Source organism: Mirounga leonina, unplaced genomic scaffold, assembly GCF_011800145.1.
Source record: "Mirounga leonina isolate KUSES-001 unplaced genomic scaffold, KU_Mleo_1.0 Mir_167, whole genome shotgun sequence".
Lineage (NCBI taxonomy): Eukaryota > Metazoa > Chordata > Mammalia > Carnivora > Phocidae > Mirounga > Mirounga leonina.
In genome coordinates, this window is record NW_023270422.1 from 3148531 (window position 1) to 3175451 (window position 26921).

General features: G+C 40.4%; 1 protein-coding gene across 7 annotated transcripts in view; it reads right to left on the minus strand.

Moving 5' to 3' along the window:
* Window positions 1–480: 480 nt before the first annotated feature.
* The window catches only part of LOC118016446 (nucleoporin SEH1), a 167088-nt gene continuing 140647 nt past the window's right edge, over window positions 481–26921 (minus strand). For 5 of the 7 annotated variants that reach the window (XM_035013835.1, XM_035013833.1, XM_035013831.1 and 2 more), the window contains 11 exons: window positions 24032–24207; window positions 23304–23427; window positions 21292–21397; window positions 20653–20860; window positions 17982–18061; window positions 16974–17069; window positions 12928–13047; window positions 12400–12521; window positions 9583–9712; window positions 9028–9086; window positions 481–923 (listed from right to left, as the gene is read on the minus strand). In XM_035013835.1, coding sequence (XP_034869726.1) covers window positions 782–923; window positions 9028–9086; window positions 9583–9712; window positions 12400–12521; window positions 12928–13047; window positions 16974–17069; window positions 17982–18061; window positions 20653–20860; window positions 21292–21397; window positions 23304–23427; window positions 24032–24207 — 1363 coding nt within the window. In that variant the 3' untranslated portion in view covers window positions 481–781. Of the gene's footprint in view, window positions 924–9027; window positions 9087–9582; window positions 9713–12399; window positions 12522–12927; window positions 13048–16973; window positions 17070–17981; window positions 18062–20652; window positions 20861–21291; window positions 21398–23303; window positions 23428–24031; window positions 24208–26921 lie in introns of those variants that run through there. The other 2 variants (XM_035013832.1, XM_035013834.1) reach the window with 2 other exon arrangements.

A 26921-nucleotide genomic window follows, 5' to 3' on the forward strand; every position in this document is an offset into this window, starting at 1 on the left:
GGTTGAGAAGCAATTCATAATCATGTTCTTCCCAGGTAAAACCAGGTTAACCGTGTCACACCTTTTCCACCTCACAGCTCAAGATGCCATAACAGGGCACTTAGGCCCCCTCAGCGACTCACTGCCTCTCCACCAGCACCTGTTTGTGGAGCATTCCTTCTACGCAGGGTTCTGGAGCAGCTGTCCCGTTTAGCTTTAATGACAATTAATGCCATTTTAAAATACATCAACCTCTCCAATGTATTTGCAGAGAATATGAATTCCCCTACTTTGGAGAAAAACAATTTCTTTAAAAGTACACTTCCTTTCTAGTCTGGGCAATTAGCTAAAAGACAGAAGGACCAGAGAAGGAATTTCTTAGAGGAAAGGAAACTATGTAGTGAAGGAAAAAATCACAAAACAGACCCAGCAGCTTGACAAAATAATTAGGAGAATAAAGCAATATTCTGATTTCTGTAAGACATCATATAAAAAGACAGGTTCAGTAGAAATTAAATTTATTTCTGGATATACCACATTAAAATATATGCTGTATTTATTCAGAGTATCATAATCGATGCAAAAATAGAATTCTTTTCTCCCCTGTAAAGTTAAGTACAATACTGTAGGCTACATACATGATATTTTAGTCCGGTCTTCAGTATTAGCTTCTCAAGACAAACAAAAATCTAGTTATACATATCAAATCAATCTTACAAAATATATACAAAAGAATATCGTAGTGTAAAAAAATGAAGTTACCAAAATATAACTTATGTAATTTACTTTACACAAAATGTATCTAGTTAACTTTTTCAAGAGCTTCACCCATTAGTCGAATAGCGACACTCTTGCCTTCATCTGTTTGAATAAGAAGCAAAGCTTCGAATTTGCCCACTGACTTTGGTCTGAACTGCACAGGCATGTTGATGTAATGCTGGGCTCTGTAAAGAGAAAGGAAAGGTCACTGGCCTGATGCTACAACAGCAAGTGCATCACCTGCCACAATAATAATAAACACGATGCATGGCAGAGAGCACAGATGATCTTCATGAAAGAATTTAGTATTGTTATATTCAGCTTAAATTTGGTTCTCATTTCTTTGATGCTATTATTTAATAAGAAACTGGCACAGAGGAGAGGAAAATCTAAAATTGGATTCAAATAATATTGCACAGGGGCGCCTGGGTGGCTCAGTTGTTAGGCATCTGCTTTCAGCTGGGCTCATGTTCCCGGGGTCCTGGGATCGAGCCCCGCGTCAGGCTCCCTGCTCGGCGGGAAGCCTGCTTCTCCCTCTCCCACTCCCCCTGCTTGTGTCCCCTGTCTCGCCGTGTCTCTGTCAAATAAATAATAAAATCTTAAAATAAAACAAAACAAAAACAAATAGTATTGCATATATATTCCTGGCTATCCAACAAAAATAGGAGAAGGGAAATGAGAGGTCTGTTCTATTGTGTATGGAACTTTGTGTTCTGTCCGCAGAGGTGGGTGAGAGAACACCTGACATATCCTGCCCGTCTTCCTCCAGCAGGCATACTCAACTGGGAAGGATATTAAACCAACCTGTCCCATGCCCATCAGTAACGGGGCAGGACTGTACAGGTTCTGCTCCAGTATTGTTAAGAACTTTTATAAAAAATTTTCTTGAAAATTTATTTTCAGATTATGTTTGACCCTTGAACAACACAGGCTTGAACTGAGCAGGTTCACTTACCTGCGGATTTTTTTTTTCTTCAAAAAATGTAGTACTATAAATAGAATTTTTCTCTTATGATTTTCTTGATCACATTTTCTTTTCTCTGCCTTACTTTATTGTATGAATATAGTACGTAATACACATGCAAAAATATCTTAATTGTTTGTTATTGGGAAGGCTTCTGGTCAACAGTAGACCATTACAAGTTAAGTTTTGGGGGAGTCAAAAGTAATACACAGATATCCTACTGCATGGAAGTCGATGCCCCTAACCCTTACATTGTTCAAGGGTCAACTGTATACAGAGGCAGGTAATGAGTGCCCTGTGCTTGAACTATTATGTTGGGGGTGCCTGGGTGGCTCAGTTGGTTGAGCATCTGCCGCTTGGTTTTGGCTCAGGTCATGATCTCCGGGTCATGAGATCGAGCCCCGTGTCAGGCTCTATGCTCAGCAGGGAATCTGCTTGAGATTCTGATCCTCTCCATCTCTCTTTGCCCCTTTCCCTGCTTACACGTGCTCTCTCTCTCTGAAAACTAAGTATTTAAAAAAAAAGAAGTATTATGTTGGGAGGTTTCTGTTCATAAAACTAGGTCCCAAGAGCTTCACAAATATACCTTTATTCCCGTGGTGAATGAGACCACATATACTTTATCATAGCCTATGTGATGTCACTGACTTTTAGTTTTAATTGTCTTAAGTGAAAATTTATAGCTTTTAGACTTTCCTCAGGGGAAGGTACTTCATCCCTGAGTCTCATCTATGAACTACATTTTCAAAGTTTAACAATCAGAACTGATAGATGCTTTTGTTTCCAATATATTTCCTGATAAAACTCAGTACAGTGTTAGCTTTTGGGTGTACAACAGCAGTGGGCTAGAAATTTAGATAAGTTTTTAGTATTTCAAAGCCCTTTCCCTGGATATAACTAGTAAGGCAGAATTTAAAAGATGTAAAATCTTTAAAAAATAATAATAAAAATAGGGGCGCCTGGGTGGCTCAGTTGGTTAAGCGACTGCCTTCGGCTCAGGTCATGATCCTGGAGTCCCAGGATCGAGTCCCGCATCGGGCTCCTTGCTCGGTAGGGAGTCTGCTTCTCCCTCTGACCCTCCCCCCTCTCATGTGCTCTCTCTCTCTCTCATTCTCTCTCTTTCAAATAAATAAATAAAATCTTTAAAAAAAATAATAATAATAAAAATAAAAATAAGTTAAAAATAAATAAAAATGTATGCATGCACACACACATACACTCAGTTTTTAAAAGTCTGGGTTATTTTCCCCAAATGCATTATACCCTAATTTCCTGTATCAAAGCTAATGTGCCTTTTTAAAAAATGGTACCTAGTCCTTAGCACTGACAAACTACTATTTTATCTTTCACGTTAGCATTTCAGTACCCAGAATAATGTACAATTTGCCAACTTAAGAGACTTTATAACTTACGAATTAGTAAAAGTAATAAAGTACCCTGAAATAAATCTGACAGATCCATCATTAACAAATTTTAATATGGAACATAGAACTGTTCCACATTCAACTGAGAACGTGTTTTTAAAATGTATTATGATAAATATATATCATTTGCTTTAGATTTACAGGTACTCTGAATAAACTAGAATGTAATTTAGAAAGAACTGTGACTATCACTCTCAATGGGGAAAAGATGAGAGCCTTTTCCTTAAGATCAGGAACATGACAAGGATGCCCACTCTCACCACTACTGTTCAACATAGTACTAGAAGTCCTAACAACAGCAATCAGACAACAAAAAGAAATAAACGGTATTCAAACTGGCAAAGAAGAAGTCAAACTCTCTCTCTTCGCAGATGACATGATACTTTATGTGGAAAATCCAAAGACTCCACCCCCAAATTACTAGAACTCATCCATCAATTCAGTAATGTGGCAGGATACAAAATCAATGCACAGAAATCAGTTGCTTTCTTATACACTAACAACGCAACTGTAGAAAGAGAAATTAGAGAAACGATTCTATTTACAATAGCACCAGAAACCATAAGATACCTCAGAATGAACCTAACCAAAGAGGTAAAGGATCTGTACGCTAGGAACCACAGAACACTCATGAAAGAAATTGAAGAAGACACAAAAAGATGGAAAAACATTCCATGCTCATGGATCGGAAGGATAAACATTGTTAAAGTGTCTACGCTGCCCAGAGCAATCTAAACCTTCAACGCCATCCCGATCAAAATTCCAATGACATTTTTCAAAGTGCTGGAACTAACGATCCTAAAATTTGTATGGAATCAGAAAAGACCCCAAATCGCCAAGGAAATGTTAAAAAAGAAAAACAAAGCTGGGGGCATCACGTTGCCCTATTTCAAGCTATATTACAAAGCAGTGATCACCAAGTCAGCATGATACTGGCACAAAAACAGACATACAGACCAATGGAACAGAATAGAGAACCCAGATATGGGATCCCTAATAATTTGACAAAGCAGGAAAAAATATGCAATGGAAAAAAGTCTCTTCAATAAATGGTGCTGGGAAAATTGGGCAGCTATATACAGAAGAATGAAACTTGACCATTCTCTAACACCATACACAAAGATAAACTCAAAGTGGATGAAAGACCTCAATGTGAGACAGGAATCCATCAAAATCCTAGAGGAGAACATAGGCAGTAACCTCTTTGACATCGGCCACAGCAACTTCTTTCAAGCTACATATCCAAAAGCTAGTGAAACAAAAGCAGAAATGACCTTTTGGGACTTCATCAAGATAAAAAGCTTCTGCACAGCAAAGGAAACAGTCAACCAAACAAAGAGGCAACCCACAGAATGGGAGAAGGTATTCGCAAATAACACTACAGACAAAGGGCTGATATCCAAGATCTATAAAAAACTCAAACTCAACACCCAAAAAACAGATAATCAAGTCAAAAAATGGGCAGAAGACATGAACAGACACTTCTCAAAAGAAGACATACAAATGGCTAACAGACACATGAAAAATCTTCATCATTAGCCATCAGGGAAATTCAAATCAAAACCACATTGAGATACAAAAATTGACAAGGCAAGAAACAACAATGTTGGAGAGGTTGTGGAGAAAGGGGAACCCTCTTACACTGTTGGTGGGAATGCAAGTTGGTACAGCCACTTTGGAAAAAAGTGTGGAGGTTCCTCAAAAAAATAACAAGAGAGCTACCCTATGACCCAGCGATTGCACTACTGGGTATCTACCCCAAAGACACAGATGTAGTGAAAAGAAGGGCCATATGCACCCCAATGTTCATAGCAGCAATGTCCGTAATAGCCAAACTGTGGAAAGAGCCGAGATGCCCTTCAACAGATGAATGGATAAAGAAGATGTGGTCCATATATACAATGGAATATTACTCAGCTGTCAGAAAGGATGAATACCCAACTTTTACATCAACATGGATGGGACTGGAGGAGATTATGCCAAGTGAAATAAGTCAAGCAGAGAAAGTCAATTATCATATGGTTTCACTTATTTGTGGAACAAAAGGAAAAGCATGGAGGACATTAGGACAAGGAAGGGAAAAATAAAGGGAGGGAAATCGGAAGGAGAGATGAACCATGAGAGACTATGAACTCTGAGAAACAAACTGAGGGTTTTAGAGGGGAGGGGGGTGGGGGGATGGGTTAGCCCGGTGATGGGTATTAAGGAGGGCACATACTGGGTGCCTGGGTGGCTCAGTTGGTTAAGCGACTGCCTTCAGCTCAGGTCATGATCCTGGAGTTCCTGGATCGAGTCCCGCATCGGGCTCCCTGCTCGGCAGGGAGTCTGCTTCTCCCTCTGACCCTCCCCCCTCTCATGTACTTGCTCTCTCTCATTCTCTCTCTCTCAAATAAATAAATAAAATCTTTAAAAAAAAAAAAAAAGGAGGGCACATACTGTATGGAGCATTGGGTGTTATATGAAAACAATGAATTGTGGATCACTACATCAAAAACTAATGATGTACTGTGTGGTGACTAACATAATAAAATAAAATTAAAAAAATATAACTGCAATTTAACACAGCTCTAGAATACTAAAAGATGGATATATTTAACATAGTACATGTACTATTATTAAAAACTGCTTTAACCTCTCTTTCTCTCTTCTCTACACACACACACGCTTAAAAGGGAAAAGGTAAGAGTAAAGTATGCTGAACCCAGAGGAGAGGTGTAGTTCAAAATCCCTTACTAGCTGAGGAGTAACGTTAGAGCGAAGACACAGCCGAGAGTGAGGCAGTGTTTGTGGAAGATTGCTCTAGACCACCTCCTAACTACATGACCCCATCTACAGGACCTATGAAGTCTATAAACCAGATTTCCTTCCTTTTTTTTTTTTAATTGTAAAGGAATACTCTGTGTAGGAAAAAAGTGGCCCGTCAGCACAGCTGAGGTACCATCATTATCAAAGAAATTGAAAAGAAGTGACAAACTCCTTGGTTCCTGCGTGTTGGTAAGAAGTAATGACGGCTCAGTGACAGCACTGTCCCTGGCTGAGAAGCGTCCTTCCCTCCAGAATGACACAGGGTCTGGCAGCTCAGCAGCAAGAGGCTAGGAGGCGGGGTGCATGCAGACATGGGCATGGGACACCGGAGATGCGCTACTGTAACGTCTCAGCAGTTTAGACTTGAATAAAACATTAGGCTAACAGAAGAATGCTTTTCAGGGCTAAGTGGGAACATAAACAAATTCTTTTTACAGAGACAGGACAAAAAAGATCACCTAGAGCCCCCAAAACAAACTTTACAAAAAAATGGATAATCAGGGTTTCCTTTTTCCTAATACCTTCTTTATAATCTATTGCTTTAAGGGGGCTATATCCCCAACACACACTCATGCTCCCCCCCTCTGAACCAGGCAAAACCCCTGTGGCCTCTGGGGGAAGCTCTCCTATTTAAGTGGCAGTCAGTTTATATCCCAAAGGCCTCGGGCCGCTTTCACATTTTAGTGCAAGAACTACCCAGAGCAGCCCCATCAGGCCTCACAACTGCCCTATTTGAAGTAAGGCACGGATTACCTCATGTACCCTACAGATGACTAAAGTCACATTATTACTCTGGAAGGCTGGAGTTCATGGTGTCATAGAGCAGAGAGTGATCTAATGAACAAAAACATCACTAATGAAAAGCTGGGAACTGCTTCTCAGATTCTCAGAACAGATTTTGTTCAGCTGCCAAAGCAAGCTAACCATTGCTCTCAACCAGCATTTGTAGTTCATGAGTCCCTGTCCAAAATCAAAGTGGGATAAATACAAAAGCACTCAACACTTACAAGAAGAAGAGGTAGCACTATTTCAGTTTTGTGGTAAAAATTTTCAAGTGAGATACTGTGGCAAAGTTTTGCTTCTTCTCCAAAGTTGAAAGAAGTCATTCTTATGGAGTACAAAGAAACCAGCTTTTCTGCCTAACTTTCTGTAAACTTTCAGCCTATGGAGGGGTCTTGAGAGAAGTTTTCTATGAGCCGGGGTTTACTTCACTTGGTCTTCTTACTCATGTATTTAGCAGTGCCCACCTACTGTGACACACAGTCTAACATCACCAGTCCTGAATCAGTAGGGCAAAGCCTCATTAATTGGAGGCCCACAGGCTGCTGGGAGTCAGGGACTCAGAGTACAGAAGCTAGAAAACATGTGGTTAGTGGCTTTTTAAAACTTAGGCCTTTCTCTTCCATGTTGCTGTTGAAGGGATTAAAGGAAAAGCACCGACACAAAAATGTGGTGTTCCATTCTAATCCATGGGGTCGGTGGTCCTGATGGACCCTGCCGGTAAGGCCGGCTGAAAGGAAGGTGTTGTCAGTTCTGCCGAAGACGCTACCGCCTGCCGAGTGCCTCCCAGGGCTAGGCGCGCACACCTGCACATCGCTTACGTCCTTCTCCTAACGAGCCCATGCTGCCAGGAGCATTGTCATCTCTCTTTCACAGATCAGGAAACCAAGGCTTAGAGAGATGAGGCCTATGATAACTTTCTAGCTACATTCATTGTTTAATTTGCAGTTTATGCTCTTAGGTCAAGCCCTGGGAGGCAAAGGAAGTGCTGGGCCCTCAAGTACATGAAGATCAGGTTTTACAGGGTGGAGGCTGGGAGGGGAGGTGGAAGAGATGAAGACAGAAAAGAGAAAGAGGTGAGGGAACAGGCCTCCCCCCACAGCATCTTTTCAGTATCTAGAGATACGGGTAACCTTCCAGAGTATGGCTCTGCTAGTCTTAGTGCCTCAGAGGCAGTCCTAGAATGTCTACAGGGTGGTCCAAGTTTTCATGGAACAGAACATATTTTTGGAATCACCTAATACTAAAATAAAAGAGTTTATAGTTAATTAAATGGCTTAATTAAAAATTCAAAGATGGAGATAAAATTATTCTTCAGTGTTAAGTCTGACAGAACCCTACTATTAAAATTCTAAATAACAGTGACAACACAGTTTGAGATTTCAATCTAAATATATATCATATAAAAAAAAATGTAGATCATACAGAAAACAAAAAGTAGCAAGGATGACAAGAAAACAAGACCCTGGTTTAAGAAGAATAGGGTATTTCGGGATGCCTGGGTGGCTCAGTCGGGTAAGCATCTGCCTTTGGTTCAGGTCATGATCCCAAAGCCCCATATCAGGCTCCCTGCTCAGCGGGGAGCCTGCTTCTCCCTCTCCCTCTACCCCTTCCCCCGGCTTGTGCTCTCTCTCTCTCTCTCTCAAATAAATCTTAAAAAAAAAAAAAAAGTACAGGTATTTGAAGAATGACAACTGGAAAAATATCATATTAAAGTTTCCCAATTAATCTGGGAAGGTTTTTGTCGTAATTATTGAAAATTTAACTCCCTGATCCTTAGCATAGTGAAAATAACATTTAAAGAAGAAATTATTCTAGGGGTGCCTGGGTGGCTCAGTCATTGGGTGTCTGCCAGGGTCCTGGGATTGAGCCCCGCATCAGACTTCCTGCTCAGCGGGAAGCCTGCTTCTAGAACCCTCTCCCATTCCCCTTGCTTGTGTTCTCTGTCAAATAAATAAATAAATAAAATCTTTAAAAAAAAAAAGAAGAAGAAATTATTCTAAATCACAAGATAATTAATGTTCTATGTACTTATGTGATGGGCAAAATACCTGGTAACAGGAATCACATGCTAAATCCAAAACCTCTCACAAAATTTGGGTTGCCAGATAGTAAAGCAGTCATGAAATGCTTTCCTGGCAGGTTCCTCAGCTCTTTTTTAATTGACAAGGAATGCTCTGTGGTGCTGATGATGGAGATGAGGGGCTATAATGGAGGTGGGGAGAGTTCACAAGTCCCAACTCCCAGGAGAAATCCTGAAGTCCTGAAAACAGTCCTGCACTAGGATGAGAACATTTTGATTTACGATAAACTCACCTCAAAGAATATTTTGAATGTTTGACGTAGAAAGGCTCTCTGGGACTTAAAAACTTGAGCTGGAATTTAATATGAAACACTTTATTTAAAGTTATGCAAGTTAGGTATTTGAGCATACTTTAAAACATACCATGCATTTCTTTAACTAAAGGTATTTAGTAAATTTAAGTATAGCCACAAAATTAGGTAAGACAATAAATGCTCATGGAAACACATTTAAAATAATTCTAGTATGAATTTACTCTAGTTCTGACTAGAGTAAATGTTATCCAGAAATATATTGGTGTGATGGTACAGAAGAATAAGAAAACTCAGAAAAAAGTTAAAAATGAAAATATGAAAACAAATGCCAAATATTTTCAATTTTCAGATAAAGGGTCATTAACTTCCCATGAGCTTCTTTTCAAATACAGTATAAGGCATTTAAAAAATTAACTCAATATTATAACTTAAAGTATAATTTATAAAACAAGCTTCTAAATTATCAGGAAAATATTTATCAAAGAGTTGAATACATCCGCTTTCCCAAAACCCCCAGTACTATTTCCAACTTACAGAGTGCATAATGAAAGAATTATTTCGCAAGTTGACTTTCAACGTCCTTGATTCCCCAACCCTAGTAGGCGGAAACCGATACACATCTTCTGGGGCATAAACTCCGCGGTGCGTCAAGTCAAGCTGTCTGCTTTGGAAACAGGCTTAAAAGTCAACTATTTAAAATCCAGAGTAATTTAAACAATTTATATATATTCAACAAGGAAGTGTTTTGTGTTTTGATTTGTATTTTCTCTCACAACTCAGCTGGAAGCTAGTTCTGTAATGGCAACTTCATTAATCTGTATCAAGACAGAACGTCCGGCACAGTACTCTGATAACGTGCAGGGTCAGCTGCTACATGGGACAGGACACAGGTGACAGCACCACCTCTGCCCCTTTCTCCCTGGGGACTGGCTCTCCACTTGCCTCACACCCCACGTGCATGCAGGTGCTCCTGTCACCTTAGTTCACTTCACTGGATGATCTTCATTTTTCCGGACAGACTACCCTTACAGCGGGACACAAGCTCTGCCTTCTCGGCATCATTTGATGGCAGTGGCTGAAATGCCAGGCTCAGTCTGTGCAGGCTCATCCCCACTCCCTCACCACCAATGCTGCTGTCCCCTGTGGCTTGGCCCCGGACATCCCTAACTGCTCTAGCCGCAGTCTCCCCAGGCAATCCCAGCTCGATGCTCCAGCAACCCCAACCCTGTGTGACTCCCAGATATTCATTCTCAGCTCACACTGAACTTCTGGGCAACATGCCTATCACCACACAGTGACCTGGCACCACAAATACAGACTAAACCTGAGATCCTTCTTCTCAGACCTGATCCTCCACTTGTATTTCTGTCTGGGAGCCAACTTTGACTCCCTTTCTCTCTCAAGCCCCCTTACTCAACCCATTCACTAGGTCCTTCAAATTTCCTTCCTATATACCTCTCAGATCTATCCATTTCTCATCATCTTCCTTGACACTGCTTTAGTCCTGGACTACTTAAAAATAGCTTCTGATGGGGCGCCTGGGTGGCTCAGTCGTTAAGCATCTGCCTTCGGCTCAGGTCGTGTTCCCAGGGTCCTGGGCTCGAGCCCTGCATCGGGCTCCCTGCTCGGCGGGAAGCCTGCTTCTCCCTCTCCCACTCCCCCTGCTTGTGTTCCCTCTCTTGCTGTGTCTCTCTCTGTCAAATAAGTAAGTAAAATCTTTAAAAAAAAAAAGCTTCTGACTTATTTTACCATATCTACTCTTGCCTCCTAATCAGACCGTACCACAGCCAGAAGATTTTTCTATAAATACTCAAATCTGATCACGTCACTCATGGCTTCCAATAGCTTCCCAGATAAACCCCAATTTAACATGTGACATGAGAGGCCCTGCACAGTCTGCCTCTCCCCACCAGCCCTCTGGCCTCACCTCACACTACTCTCCCTCCCTCTGGGCTCTAGGCCTCTATGCTGCCTTTGGTTCCTCAAGGGCCAACAATCCCCACTACCTGGTCTTAAAAGGCCAGGAACTTTTCCTATGCTCGTCACTTCCGTCATTTCCACTTATTCTCCTCAACTTAAAGGTCCCATTTCAGGGAGGCTCTTGCCGGTAGCACACATCAAGCTCCCTCTGTCGTGTTTCCCATGTTTCCCGTTTATTTCCTTCCAGTCCTTTCCACGGGTTGTAACAAAGCCATTTGTGATGTGGTTCTTTCTCTGGGAGATAAAGTCCCTGGAGGCAAGGACTAGGGCAGTTTTGCCGCCGCTACCTGGCACATGATGTGCGCTCCGTAAAGAGGAGATGAACAAATGAGTAAGTAGCATCAAAAGAGTGTGGTTAGAACTCATAATCTTTAAAGGAGCCTCATTTCTTACAAAATGCATTACTTACTCCCATTAGAAAATAAATGACAACATGTATATTAAATTTAGCAGGTATTTAACATATATTTTTCTTACAAGTGTCTTCCTCCAGAACAAAGTTAGATCTAAATATTAGTTAATTAAGGATTGTAAGAAACATGTTTATTAAGTAAAATACTTAAATACTATAATTAGAGCTGTGTGAGCTGCTGGTATAAAAAACACATTTTAAAAAGTTTTAAGGGGTGCCTGGCTGGCTCAGTCGGAGGAGCATGCGTGACTCTTGATCTTGGGGTCATGAGTTCGAGCCCCACACTGGGTGTAGAGATTACTAAAAAATATAATAAACTATTAAAAAAATAAAAATTAAAGTTCTTAAGAATCTTTCATACAGTGTTTTTGGGAACATAAAATGGTATGGTCACTTTGGTTAAACTATTTGGCAGTTTGTTTTAAAGTTAAACACATGCTTACCATATGACCCAGCAATTCTACTCTTCAGGTATTTTTATCCAAAAGAAATTTAAAAATATGTCCACAAAAGTACACATACAATAGTGTTCACAGCACCTTCACTTATAATGGCTCCAAATGAGAAGCCACCCAAACGTCATCAGGAAAATGAATCAACTGTGGTATGTTCACATAAAGCAATACTCAACAAGGAAAAGGGACAAACTACATATATACTCTGTAACACAAATGAATCCCAAAAACATGTGTGGTGAAAGCAGCCAGACTCAAGGAGTGTGTATGTGTATGAAATTCAACAAAACTAACCTCTGGCAATAGATCAGAACAGAACAAATCTGGGGTGAAGGCTGGGCTGACTGCAAAGGGATATGTAAGAGCTTTCTGGGTGAGAGAAATATTCTCTATTTTGATTGGAGGGGAAGCAATGCATGTAGGTCACTGAGCATTTTACTGAATATAATTATATCTCAATAAAGTACTGGAAAAAACGTCGTAAGAATGACAAAACCAACATACCCTGGTATGGGAGCAGAAGCCTCTGATACAGCTTGTCTTCGGGGCTTAACTAAATTATCTAGTTTAATGAGGGAGTTTGTGGAAATGTGTGAACTTTCAGACTCATTTTCTGCTTTGACACTCTGTATAAAAAACAAAAAAAATCACAGGGTAGGAGAAGGAAAAATAAATACTCTTGGAAAATATGTTGAATTCTATTATTTCCTTCATAGTTTTTAAAAGAAAACTTAAATTTTTAAATTCCCGCAATCCTTCCATTTTTTACTGTTCAGCTTCTTTTACACACAAACACAATCTTACCTAATCAAGTCAAACACAGATTTCAGAGCCAAACCCAGACCTCAAACATGCCAATCAATAAAACCAAACGAGAAAATTAAGATTACAGGGCCAGACAACAGAATTAATGAAATTAGAATAATACCAGGAAAACAGTCTGCATTTTCAGGACAGTTTTCCATGTCAGTTTCACTTAATGTTTTTAATATACACACACAATAATTTACTTAAGTTCAGCGTAATACTCACTTGTCCAGAGAGTTGAAATCTCAGGGTATGTTTCATGTGAGGCTCTTTAAGGGGGTGACACTCAACATCCCAAAACTGAGCATAAGCCCCTCTATCCCTGGGCAAAAAAGTGATGGAGACCTACAAAACAACACATCCAGGGGAGAAATTTAGACACTAAGCCTCATACACCATATAGTTGGTATATGGTTTAGCACTGGCTAGGCTAGTTTTGCCACTAACTGAAAAGGAATTTGAACAATTCTTTTGGTAGAAAATTATACCAGATTCAAGATAACACTTTTCTTTAGGGCTCTGTGTAACATATTCCTCAAAATGCAAATGCTATTTACATTACCAAAAAATTCTAGAGCTGTCAAGTACAAGACCTAAATGAGGAAGGTCAACCCCAGAAACACAATCCAGTCTTTCATTGCAATGCTTATAGAACCCTCTGCTGGCCACGCAGTAAAGGCCTGAGGCCTGAAACCAGTTACACCGACCACACTCCTCAAAGTTATACATGTGAACTGTATGCGTACAACCTGTAAAAAGCTCAGTAATGAGAAAGTTGTCGTATTTAAAAATAGTATTTTATAAAGTTTACCAGTGTTAAGTGTTTCCTTTATCAAAGAATTCAGTGTTAAAAATACTATTAGCTATATTAACCACTAATCAGTATCTCTGAGTCTGGACTTAACATTAAAACTGTTAAATGACCCAATTTCTGTCAATACAGAACATAAGAAACAATGCAGCCAGCAAGTCTTAGGGTGTGGAGGCAAAGACAGGATACTGATGGAGGAGAGGTGGTCATCAAGATTAGGGAATTACACTGTTAAAAGAGGGTGTGGACACTGTGAAGATCAAGGAAAAAAGAATGAAAAAAAAAACCAACCATGTCCTAAATGGTGAAACTCTACGAATTATCTGGAACCACTGGGCATTATAGTACCATGTACTCTACAAATCCCACCAAACACTGTCTTCCAACACCAAAAATAAACAAAGAGGAGGGGACAACCTACTAGTACTGTATGTGACACACAGTAGACACATAATAGGAACTTTAACATTCATTAGCTCATTTAATCCCATTCAAACTTACCAATGTTTCAGAATATTACTATGTACATCTATTATTGTAAGAAATAGGTAACTAACAAACTAATGTTTTCTTCCTTCTGGATCACTGTTACATATACATCAATAGTGGTGCTTTTGGGGGAGTATTTCCCTAAATGGTCCCAGAAGGATGTGCCTTGCTTTCTTCTCCCCTAATGTAAATTAAGTACTCAGATCTGGAATTCAATTGACAAATGTGACCTGACAGTGTGGTAAGTAATGAGTTCAGTCCAAGACATGCAGTGATGAACACAAAAAGATCAAAGATCTCACAGAGGTTTCATTTCTATGTTAGGTACTGTGTGAAAGGAGAAATTCCCAGGAAGACAGTCTAGTCCTGCATCCTTGTTTTTCTATTTTCAAAGTTTCACTGAGATAGAACTCATATACCATACAACTCACCCACTTCAAGTGTAGTCAGGGGTTTTTAGTATATTTCCAGAACTGTGCAACCACCACCACAATCTGATTTTAAAGTATTTTCAACAATCCAAAAAAACCCCAGCCCCATAGCCATCAGCAGTCATTCCCCACTCCCCACCTTCACTCCCAGCCCCAACAACCACATACCTACTTTCTGTCTCTACAGATTTACCTATTTTATACATTTCACACAAACTGAGTCATATAATATATGGCGTTTTGTGTCTGGATTGTTTCACTTAGCATGTTTTCAAGGTTCATGTGGTAGCGTGTTATCAGTACTTCATTCCTTTTTACTGCCAAGTAATATTTCATTGTATGGGTATACATTTTGTTTATCCATCTATCAGGTGATGGCCATTTGGGTTATTTCTATTCTTTTTGGCTATCTTGAATAAGGCTGCGATGAACACTTGTGTATATGTTTTTATTTGAACACTGGGGATTTTATTTATTTAGCTGAGAGACAGAGAAATAGCGCACGAGTAGGGGGGAGGGGCAGAGGGAGATGGAGAAGCAGACTCCCCGATGAGCAGAAAGCCCAATGCGGGGCTAGATCCCAGAATGCTGGGATGAACGCCTGAGCGGAAGGCGCTTAACCGACTGAGCCACCCAGGAGCCCCCCTCTTTATTTCTATTCAGATCTTTACCCATTTTTTAAACTGGTTATTTGGGGCGCCTGGGTGGCTCAGATGGTTAAGCGTCTGCCTTCAGCTCAGATCATGTTCCCAGGGTCTTGGGATCGAGTCCCGCACTGGGCTCCCTGCTCGGTGGGGAGCCTGCTTCTCCCTCTGCCTCTCTGTCTCTTATGAATAAATAAAATCTTTAAAAAAAATAAAAATAAAAAATATAAACTGGTTGTCTTTGTATTATCTAGTTGTATGAGTTCTTTATACATTCTGGGTACAAATCCTTCATTAAATGTATAATTTCTAAACATTTTTTCCCATAATCTGGAATGCCTTTTCACACGGTATCCTTTGATGCACTCAAGTTTTACATTTTGATAATTCATCTATTTTTTCTTTTGTCACTTGTGCTTTACTGGTACCATATCTAAGAAACCAAGGCTAACCCAGGGTCATGAATACTTATGTTATCTTCCAGGAATTTTATAGTTTTAGGTCTATGGTCTACTTCAAGCTACTTTTTGCATATGGTGTGAGGTAAGGATCCAACTTAATACTTTTGCATGTGGATATCAGTTGTCCTGCCACCATTTGTTGAAAATATTCTTTCCCTATTGAATTGTCTCAGTACCCTTATTGAAAAAATCAACTGACGATAAATATGAGGGTTTATTTGGGGACCCTCAAGTCTATTCCACATATTCTATATGTCTATCCTTATGTCAATACTATAGTTTTGATTACTATGGTTTTGAAAATGAAAAGTATGAATCCTCCAACTTTGTTCTTTTTCAAGATTGTTTTGGTTATGCTGGTTCTCTTGAACATCTATATGAGTTTTAGGATCAGCATGTCAATTTCTTTAAAAAACAAACAAAAAACCAAACACCAGCTGGGATTTTTGATTGAGATTATACTGAATCTGTAGATCAATTTAGGGAATACTGCTATTTCAGTAATGTTAGATCTTCTGATCCATGAACATGGGATGTCTTTACTGCTGGCTTTTTTTTTTTTGCAACCCTTCCCCCACCGCCTTTGCCCCAGATGTTGAACTTTTGTTAGGCAATGTGTCTATTCCCTATTATGCTGCTTTGCCGCTACTGTGGGCTGGGAAATGAAATAAACTATGCTGTAGAATAGTATGTCTTTCCAAAAAAGTCAGAAACCCCCTGGAGGCCTGTTATACAGACCTAGTAAAGTGCACTGGGTTTGTGACTATCACTGCTCAAATATTCTTGTATAGTCAGTAATGAGTTCACAACTATAGTCTAGAACTGATTACAAGTCTGAATCTCTGAATAAATGGACCAACGTCATGTAAGTGCTATAGTTTAAATGAGTTTCAGCTGTTAGCATGAAAAAGCATATTACTGAGGCCAAGTGAATGACTAGTGTCACTAAGGGATATTTGAAAAAGCTATGTCAGGTCTACAAATAAGTTAGAACTTAAGAGGGTCATGGTACTAAAAAGATCCATCACCACTTGCCCATGAAGATATACTGTTGACTATGACATGAACACAGTTGTTTTTGAGCAGTGGCAGAATTTTCTATTACGGCTGGTGGACAAAACTACTGTCTAGATTAGAGCTACTCAAAGTGTGTTGTAAGTACTGGCAGTCTATGGCCACATGAAGTGCTTATATCAGAATGTAAATCAATCCTACCACTAAGCATGGCATTTTGTTTAGCTGTTTAGAAAGCAAGACCTCTGCTGCACGAAGCAGTCCACTGACGTGCACTGAGGCGGGTCTTCTCCTGGGGCAAGCCGGTTGTTAGCAGAGCAGCACTGGTCTAGCTGAAGCAACTACTTTGGGCGGAAACAAATGAGGGTCTCCTGGTCAATCAACACCATGTTCTTACTATGAAAAAAATGTCAAAACTCACCTTCCGAATTCCACGGCTTTCTAGTATACCAGAAATAGGAGAACATCTGAATGCTGCATAGGTAGCTCTAAAAACATCTCCACTGTCATCAACTCCCTACAATTATTTAAGCAATCAAATGAAAAAAATATAAAAGTTAAGAGTGACACCATTACCTTTATGGTTACCAAGGACACACAAACCCATTTTGCAGGGGCCAGGAGAGCTCAATGCCTGCCTAGGAGTGGGAGTGCTACTTAACTCTACTCACAAAGGCCTCACACTGACGCTCCTCCTTCCATCAACAGCCACTCCTCCCTGGCTACAGTCATCTTTAGGATGGTGCCCATAATGTTCAAGCTCAAGGACCCTGAAGACCCTTGCTGAACGTGCATTTTAACATCATATGCAATACCAGTTATTTTTTTTTCAGTAGGTACAGCATTATCTTTTGCACACATTTTGTTAGTATTAGGGCTCAAAACTGCTACTATCACACAAAATACATGGCAGAAAGGCCACAGCATTCTAAACAACATACATGACAACATGCTCAATTCACGGAGAGCCTACTGGTGGAGACTATTTGCAGTACAGAGTAGGCTAGCACTCACTGACAAAGAACATTCAATTCTGTCTCCTACACTAGCTCCTACCAGCTGAAAACACATAATAGTACTCTGAACATGGGAAAGAAAAATGCATATGTGTGTGTATGCACACACAATGCTCCATAATAAAATTTTTATATATTTTTCTAAATAAAGTTATTTCAGATAAAAATCAGGTAGGAGGTAGCATTAAATGAGGAAGCACATATTTTCACATACATTCTCTAATCTGACTCTTAAAACCACCTTGTGGAAAAGATGGGGCATGTATTAGCCCCATCTAGAGAAAATCAAGTAAGTGAATTAGTGGGACAAAAAAACCCCAATAATCTCAACCTATGCTCATAATTCAGTATAAAAACACCCCAAATAAAGTTTAAACATTAAAATGAATATATTTAAGGCAACTACTACTGACCTTGACATAAGGTGGAGCTAAGGATGACAGATGCCACTTCACTTCTGTGTTACCATGATTCTCAAGTTCCAGAAAATTTTCTACAAGGAACACACATGTCACAACTCAAACAATTCTTGGAGAAGTAAATAAGCAGATTACTGTGATAATGTGTAATAATGACTAATTATCTCATCATAGGGGAAAAATACACTCATCCGATCCTTAGAGGAGCCCAATGGGAATTTACAGTATTTTTTAACAAAATCAAATTTGACAGATATTTTGTTTTGGATTTAATCAAAGGATAATGAAGAGCTTAAGCAAGAGAGCTATAAGATGATTTACATGTTAATTTAAAGAGTTACTGGCTGCTGTGGAGAGGAGAGACCACAAGGGGGTCAGAGTGGATGAGGAGCCCCAGTAAAATGCCATGGCAGCAGTTGCATTGAGAGAACACATGAGGGGTGGTCTGCATCAGGCTTGAGTCATGGCAGTGGGAGGAAAAGCAGCGGGCAGACAGGGGATCCATTCTGGAGACGGACCGCAAAGGACTTGCTAGTGGACTGTGTGGGAAGAGGGAGGAAGCAAAGAACAAATAACTTCCAGGGATTTGGCTTAATGAGCAGGCAGTGGGGCCACTTACTGACATGGGTAGGGCTGGAGGAGAGGCAGGTTTCATGGGTAAAACAAGAGTTCTGTTTGTGAGATGCCAGCACACAGAAGCTGAGTGGGGTGCAGGGAGAGCCTAGAGAAAGAAGGGGACAGAGGCAGGCCCAGGAAGAAAAAGAGTCGTCAGCGAAACCTGAGAAGAAGCATGTGAAGCAGGGAAAACCAGGAGAGGCACAAGAAAAAAAGTAGTCCAAGGAGGAAGGAGTGGTCGCCAGTGTTGAGGGGTCAAATTAACAAAGACCCATAGAAGAGACAATCCCTTTTCGGTGACCTCAATAGCAGGGTCAGGGCAAGGTGGCAGCACCACTTCGTTTATAGGCCGAGGAAATGAAAGCAGGGAGCATAATCCTTCCAGGAGGGAGGGGTGTCACGGAAGCGGGGAGAGCAGCAAGGAGAGGTGGGGCCAAGAAAGGCATTCCTTAAACATGTGATGGCAGGGACACCTGGGTGGCTCAGTTGGTTAAGCGACTGCCTTCGGCCCAGGTCATGATCCCAGGGTCCTGGGATCGAGTCCCACATCGGGCTCCTCGCTCAGCGGGGAACCTGCTTCTCCCTCTCTCTCCCTCTGCTTGTGCTCTCTCTGTCAAATAAATAAAATCTTTAAAAAAAAAAAAAAAAAAACATGTGATGGCAGATTGTACTGTGTGCCAACGGAAAGGCATCAACAAAGGGAGAAACTGAGGACACAGGAGAGAAAAGGGGCAGAGGAAGGCCCTGAGGAGGCAAGAATAGATGGGCCTAGATTCCAGGCAGAAAGGTTTGTCTGGGATGGAAACAGAAGCCTCACATTTAGTCTAACGGCTTTTGTATTTGCAATGATGTGTGAGGCAAAATCGAGAGCTGGAAGAGTGAGAGTAGGAGCAGGGGAGGGGCACTGAGAAGAGAGACGTTGTCAGATGACTACAGGAAACGGGGAAGGACACACACCAAGGAGGGCTGCTAAGAGAAGCGTGGTGCTGAGCGGCATCTGAGAGCAGAGACCCCGAATGCATGGCTTTCTCCAGCAGCTGCGCCGCTACAGGAGAGACACGGAGCTGGTAGATGGCTGGCTCTCACAAGGGTCCGGATCTTGCCAGTCAGGAATGCAGAGGGAGGGGCACACAGCAGTTGAGAGCGTTCCTAAGGCAGTAATTGCAGTGACAGAGCACAGAATTCAGGCAGAAGCGGCCAAGGCGGGGGTGGGGGAGAGTGAGGAGGCAGCAGGGCCAGCGGCCTGGACGTCTGAATGAGGCCAGAGAGCCGCTGGGACTCCTGGAGGACGCGAGCGGGGCGGATGAAGCCAGGGGATGGGCGATGACCGGGGAGGGACAGGCTTCACGGGCAGTGGAAACTGAGTGTGAGTGGAAGTGAGAGAGGCAAGGAGTGAGGGCCAGGTGACAGAAGGCCCACACCCTTTCCAACAGGTCCCATGTGCAATCCCAGTCACTTAGATGAGCCATCACAGGGAGGGAGGGAGAGAGGGAGGGAAAGCAAAAGCAGTGTTCTCAGGACCCTGGAGGAACATTAGCAAGACTGAGTGCCTACTAGGTGACAAACACTATGCCAAGTGCTTTAAATATACTATTTCATTTATTCCTCAAAGCCCTCTGTGAGAGGAGTCAATTATGATGGCCATTTTACAAATGGGGAAACTGAGCATATTTATTTAACCTCTTAGTGCCTCAAAGTCTCATTAGTGAGGGAAAGAACCAGGTTTTACCTACTTTCTCCTCTTCTTCAGCTGCTAACTTATTAGCAGGTCTGGTAAAAGACCTAGTGAGTGCTGAGGAGGGATGGTTCTGACCAGGTAGAATCTGAGACTCCCGGAATATAAACAGTTCTTAAACACCTACATTTTATCATTTTTAAGCTCCCCCAAATCTGGCCTGTCATGGAAATGACTGCCAACGACAACCTGAGTCTCTCCTGAAATAGGGGACAATTTTATCCCTGTCACTACGATAAAGGTCACTAAGAACACAGAGTGTTAGACTCAACAGATCAGTGGCCATGTGAATTCTATAACCTTGTGATATCATACCTGAAGTTTCACCAGGTTCTGTTGCAGGAAAAGTAACAGTCTTGTTTCTTATCTCAACTTTTGTGGAAGGTGGTTTTGTCATTGGTTTCACCAGGTAACTAACTGAAGGCTCAGTTCCTGGAGAAAGGACTCCAAATGTGCTGGAGGCCAAATGAGTGAGGAGTTCTTTCTGGGTTAAGTCTTCACGAATTTGAACTTTCACAATTTTCTGAAATGAGCCAAATAAAGGAAGTAAGACACAAATGGATCTATCATTTTAAAGAAACAATTCTTATTTTTAAAACACAGTGGAGAAAAGTAATGCCAAACAAATGAAACATGGATGGATGAGAAAATTTATTCAGATCTCAAAGTAAATCTTTGACTCTTCCTCTCTCTCTCCCCCAACTCCCTTCTTTTTCAAAGCAGATTCTGCAAGTTAATAATGGTTTCTAGGCTCCACTCTCCATTCTTGCCCCACCCAGGAGAATCGTTCAGATCACTAATGGAAAAACTCTGTGCTAAGTTCTCTATCTGAATAAGTCTAGCTGGGCTGAAAGAACAGGCCCCTTCATTTCATTTCTGAAAAGTAAGTGCTAATAAGGATCACAACACTTAAGCTGCAAAACAAGAAAAACATTGCTAAAAAAAACAAAGTACCTTCTGTCCATTGTCACAGTGTATATAGATTAAACCACTCCATGGGAACATTGAATGTTTTGTGGATAAGGAGGAATTAGGACTCACAAGAATTTGTAGCTTACTCCTGAAAAAAAGAATTTAGTAATGAAAACCAAGAGTATCCTATACTTTAATAGCAATAACCACTAGAGTTATATATGTTCTGTCAATGACCAGCTCTCCTTGTTGCTCAGAAAGAGCAGAGAAGGGGCGCTGCCTGTGTGGCTCAGTTGGTTAAGCGTCTGCCTTCGGCTCAGGTCATGACCCCAGGGTTCTGGGATCGAGCCCCACATCGGGCTCCCTGCTCAGCAAGGAGTCTGCTTCTCCCTCTCCCTGCTGCTCTGCCTACTTGTGCTCTCTCTCTCTCTGTCAAATAAATAAATAAATAAAATCTTTAAGGAAAAAAAAAAAGAAAAAAGAAAGAGCAGAAAAGAGGTGAGATCCCATATATGTCTGCAACAGCCCCAACTCAGTGGCTAACAAAAAGTTGAGTGGCATAAACCCATGAACCTAAGGGGAAAACTCATGTGAAAACAGCCCACACCAGAGAAATACCATTTAAAAAGCAATTCAAAATAAAAATTTCTGGAGCACAAGACCAATATACAAAAGCTCTGATCCACTTGATAATAAAGGATGATATAGTTACAGTACAAAGAGAATGAAACAGCAGGAAAAGAAACTGGAAGAAAAAGGGGGAGGGGGTGGAAAGGAAATAAAAAAAGACTGTTTTTTACCCAATTGCTAAAACTTTCTGAGCTCATTATTCTCTTCAAGAGCTATGGAATGTCAAAGATGACTTTTAAATGTGGACAATGTAATCAGATTTGTGACTCAGAAGAAACAACCAGTTACAAAAGACACTTTGGCACCCATGTCAAAAATCGCAGAGCAAGGGTGCCTGGGTGGCTCAGACAGATGAGCCTTCAGCTCATCCTGGGATTGAGGGCCAAGTTGGGCTCCCCGCTCAGTGGGGAGTCTGCTTCTCCCTCTGCCCCTCCCCCAACTGTTCATGCACTCTCTCTCTCAAACAAATAAATAAAATAAAATCTTTAAACAAATGGCAGAGCAAGATTATTTTCCGTTCCTAACAGCTAAATATGTGGGATGATTTTAAAAATTATTTGTGAATAATCTGTTCTATCATTTCCCTATCTTTTCAACCTTAATTAGTAAATGTTTAATTGATTGCTTTGGTCCTAGGAATGTTTCTCTGGAGCATGCCTAACCATACCTTAGGTCAGTATTAGTCAACTAAACTCTTTTAAAATGCAAACTTCATCACTTTGCAAAAGTAAATAAACCTCATGTTGTTCTTCCGCAAAGTTGCCATTCCCAAATAGGAAGCAACTTTGAGATGTGAATGTTCTGTGCCCACCCAGATGAAGTCCCTGAAAAGCTGCAGAATTACAGCTTTACCTCCTATCAATAGTTAAGCTGCACCTAGAGGACTACTTATCAGCATTTGGTCCCCAAGATTTCCTTCTTAGAATATTATTTGTAAAAAATGGCAAGCTAGGTTATGGTTCAGGCTTATTAAAAGTCAGGACGCTTTGTCTATAAAATGTCCTTTAGACAAAACCAGCAGAATAAGTTGAGCCAGACCCAAGGTAATGAAGTACAGAACCATCTGGGCTTTAGGGACCACCACCTCTCATCATCTGCCCAGATGTATTCCGTGCTTTGTAATTTGGTACACAGAGTAATACGTCTGCACAATCTGATGTCTTCCACTTCAGGAACTCTTTCCCATCTCACTCATGTCTCTTAACCCTTTTAGGCTATATACACACTAAGTGGCTGAGGACATGGGCTCTACTCTGCTAAAGAGAATGAATCTTGAACTTCATTGTGGTCCCACAAAACTCTGTATAGGGAGCATATGGTAAAATTCTACTGAATAAATTAAAATGGCATAATATCCGATCCTTCAAAAAAGTCACCATGCTAACATCTGAATAACATCTGGAGGAAAGGGAAGTCATACTTACTCTGGCGGGATAAATCCATGTTGTGGTGTTACCGTAAGGCAATGTGCTGGCCAGTACAACTCAAATTTCAGTAACCTAACGGAATTATTTAAAATCTGGAAACATGCAGTTTTTGCCAGATCACCTATTATATCAGATAAATAAAATATAACTTACATTTAGCATTAGTGAAAAAACCCAAATGTTAATAAATAGTAAAAAATGGAATTCTAAATACATTAGTCTACCAAATTAATTCTGCTTTACAGGAATTTCAAATCCCTGGTAAAATAAGACCATTTTGTTTACTCTTAAACTACAAAAATACTGAACAAAGAGAAAAAAAAGGACATCTGGAAATTGTTACCATCTGGTCTTACCTTGGGCACATACAGCGGTACCAGATTTGTTCCTACTCTGAAGCAACTATATCAATGTGAAGAGTAGAAGATGCCAAGTGCCAAATGAGCTCTTTGGGGCAAGGGATGTGGTGGGAGGAAGGGCCCATGGACGAGTGGCCCGGCCAGATGGGGTACTGGAAGCTTGGAATGAGGACAATGGCCTTGTGCTAGACAATGCTCAGGCTGAGTGTGAGGTAGGTCTCAGTAGGGGAGAGGAGGACCTGCATAAGCCACCGGTCACATCTGTATATACTCCAAGTATATTTCCTAGATGAGCAACGGGCCCAGAGTGAATACAGCCCTGGTTTTCAGAGTGCACTGCTGTTGTGTTGTTACTGATATACTCACAAGAAGGGGCTATCAAAATCAAGTGTTCAGGCTGGACAGTCCACATTTCCTTAGAGGATGATTTATCTTGAGGTGGGCAAACAGCTTGTGAAAGAAGTGGAGAACCTTGAGGACCTTTAACTGGTAAAATATCCAAAGAAACATTGCCACCATGTTTCCCAGAACCATCAGATTCACTATAGAGACAGAAAGAGAGAGGGGGAGAGGAAAGGAATTAAAAATGATAAAAAGCTTATGACTAAGGATGTTAATCATTTGCCATGCACTGCAAATGAAATACCATCTTTTCTCACAAACATTTTACTGCGATGTTTTACTTTTTGGTTGTACAGAAGCTGTGTATTAAAATATTATATTTCTGCTTTTTAAAAAAGATAAAAAGCCAGACTGTCACATTTTTATATTAATTGTTCATAAATCTAAAAACATTTAGATAAAACTAAAAGTGCACTATGGAATATACTCTGTATGTTTCATGGAATAAAAATTCTTCACTGTGTATTCTTAATGTATAAAAATATAGTATAGGTCAAATATTGTTATACTAACCTTTCATTAGAACACTCAGTGATTCAATTTCTTTCCTGTCTTGACTTTAGCATGCCATCTGAAGTCTCTTAAAAGACTTACTAGAAAACCACCCAATATTAAGAATTTTTAAAAAACAAAACTCTTAATATATCTGTAACTGTACAATGATAACTGGTTTCATGATGCTAACACCAAAGAAAGTCTTCTGGGCAAAATACTATGGTAAGAAATGCTGGTAAGGTTTAAGAAGATTTTTTTTTTTTTTTTTTTAAGATTTTATTTACTTATTCATGAGAGAGAGAGAGAGAGAGAGGCAGAGGGAGAAGCAGACTTCCCGCAGAGCGGGGAGCCCGATGCGGGACTCAATCCCAGGACTCCAGGATCATGACCTGAGCCGAAGGCAGACGCTTAACCATCTGAGCCACCCAGGCGCCCAAGAAGATTTTTGATTAAGTGTTAAAAGTGTTTATTTAGCCTTAGATTACAAAAAATTGTAACTCAAATGAATTTTGTAATCAGAGGCACACGACTTAATTGAAGTTCACCTGGGTAGTGCCCAAATTCTCCTACCATACAGCAGAGTTCCATCTTTATTTCAAGGAGACACTCAGCAGACAGAGAGGAGTCCTCTCCTCACCCTCTTACCCATTACCCTCTCACCTGCTCCTTTTCCAACCAGACCTCTACTGCCCCAGAGACAGAGATACAATGGAGGTACCAGCCAAAGTCAGAAACAATTTTTTAAAAATTATAAAGCTGGTTCTTGGACGTTTATTTCCTAAGAACCAGTTCCTCACAATTTAAGTGGTTTTTAAGATAATTTTTAACATATGTAACTGCTATCTTTAATTCTTTGATTGAATATCTTAGAAAAAAATTATCATTAAAAGTATAGAAATCCTTTTAATATATTGTTGAAATCAGTCTGCTAATATTTTGTGGAGGATTTCTGCATCTGTGTTCATCAAGGATACTGACATGTAATTTTCTTTTTTTACGGTGTTTTTGCCTTGTTTCTGTACCAGGGTAATTGCTGACATCGTAAAATGAGTTTAGAAGCCTTCTTTCCTCTTTTATTTTTTGGAATCATTTGAGAAGGACAGATACTACCTTTAGTACAGCGAAGGAAATCATCAAAACAAAACGAAAAGGCAACCTACTGAAAGGGAGAGGATATTTGCAAATCATTTATCTGCTAAGAGGTTAATATTCAGATGATAGAAAGAACTTATACAACTCAGTATCAAAAAAATAAATAGCCTGATTAAAAAAATGGGCAGAGGACTTGAACATTTTCCCAAAGAAGGCATAGAGATGACCAAGAGACACATGAAAAGATGCTCAACATTACTAATCATCAGGGAAGTATAAATCAAAATGAGAAGAAATCACCGTAAGCCTCTTAAATTGGTTATTAACAAAGACAACAAATAAGTGCTAGCAAAGATGGAGAGCAAAGGGAACCCTTGTGCACTGCTGGTGGGAATGTAAACTGGTACAGCCCCTATGGAATATAGTATGGAGGTTCCTCAAAAAATTGAAAATAAAGCTACCATGTGATCCAGCAATTCTACTCTAAGTATTTATCCAAAGAAAATGAAAATACAAATCTGAAGAGATATATGCATCCCTATGTTCACTGCAGCATTATTTAAGATTTTATTTATTTATATGACAGAGAGAGAGAGCGAGAACAGGAACACAAGCAGGGGGAGTGGGAGAGGGAGAAGCAGGCTTCCCGCTGAGCAGGGAGCCCGATGTGGGACTCGATCCCAGGACCTTGGGATCATGACCTGAGCCAAAGGCAGACGCTTAACGACTGAGCCACCCAGGCGCCCTCACTGCAGCATTATTTAAAATAGCCAAGATATCGATGCAACCTATGTCCATGATAGATGAATGGATAAAGATGTGGTTTACATACACAGTGGAATATTAATCATAAAAGAGAATGAAATCTAACTATTTGTGACAACATGCACCTAGAGGGTATTATGCTAAGTGAAATAAGTCAGACAGAGAAAGACAAATACTAAATAATTTCACTTACATGTGGAATCTAAAAAACAAGATGAATGAATAGACAAAACAAAACAGAAACAGACTCTTAGACACAGGAAACAAACTGTTGGTTACAGGGGGTGGGGAGAGGGGCTGGGTATGGGTGAAATAGGTGAAGGGGATTAAGAAGTATGAACTTCTAGTTATAAACTAAATTATGGGGATGTAATATACAGCATAGGGAATATAGTCAATAATACTGTAATAGTTTTGTATGGTGACGGATGGTAACTAGACTTATTGTGGGGACCACTTCATAATGCATAAAAATACTGAATCACTATGATGTACATCTGAA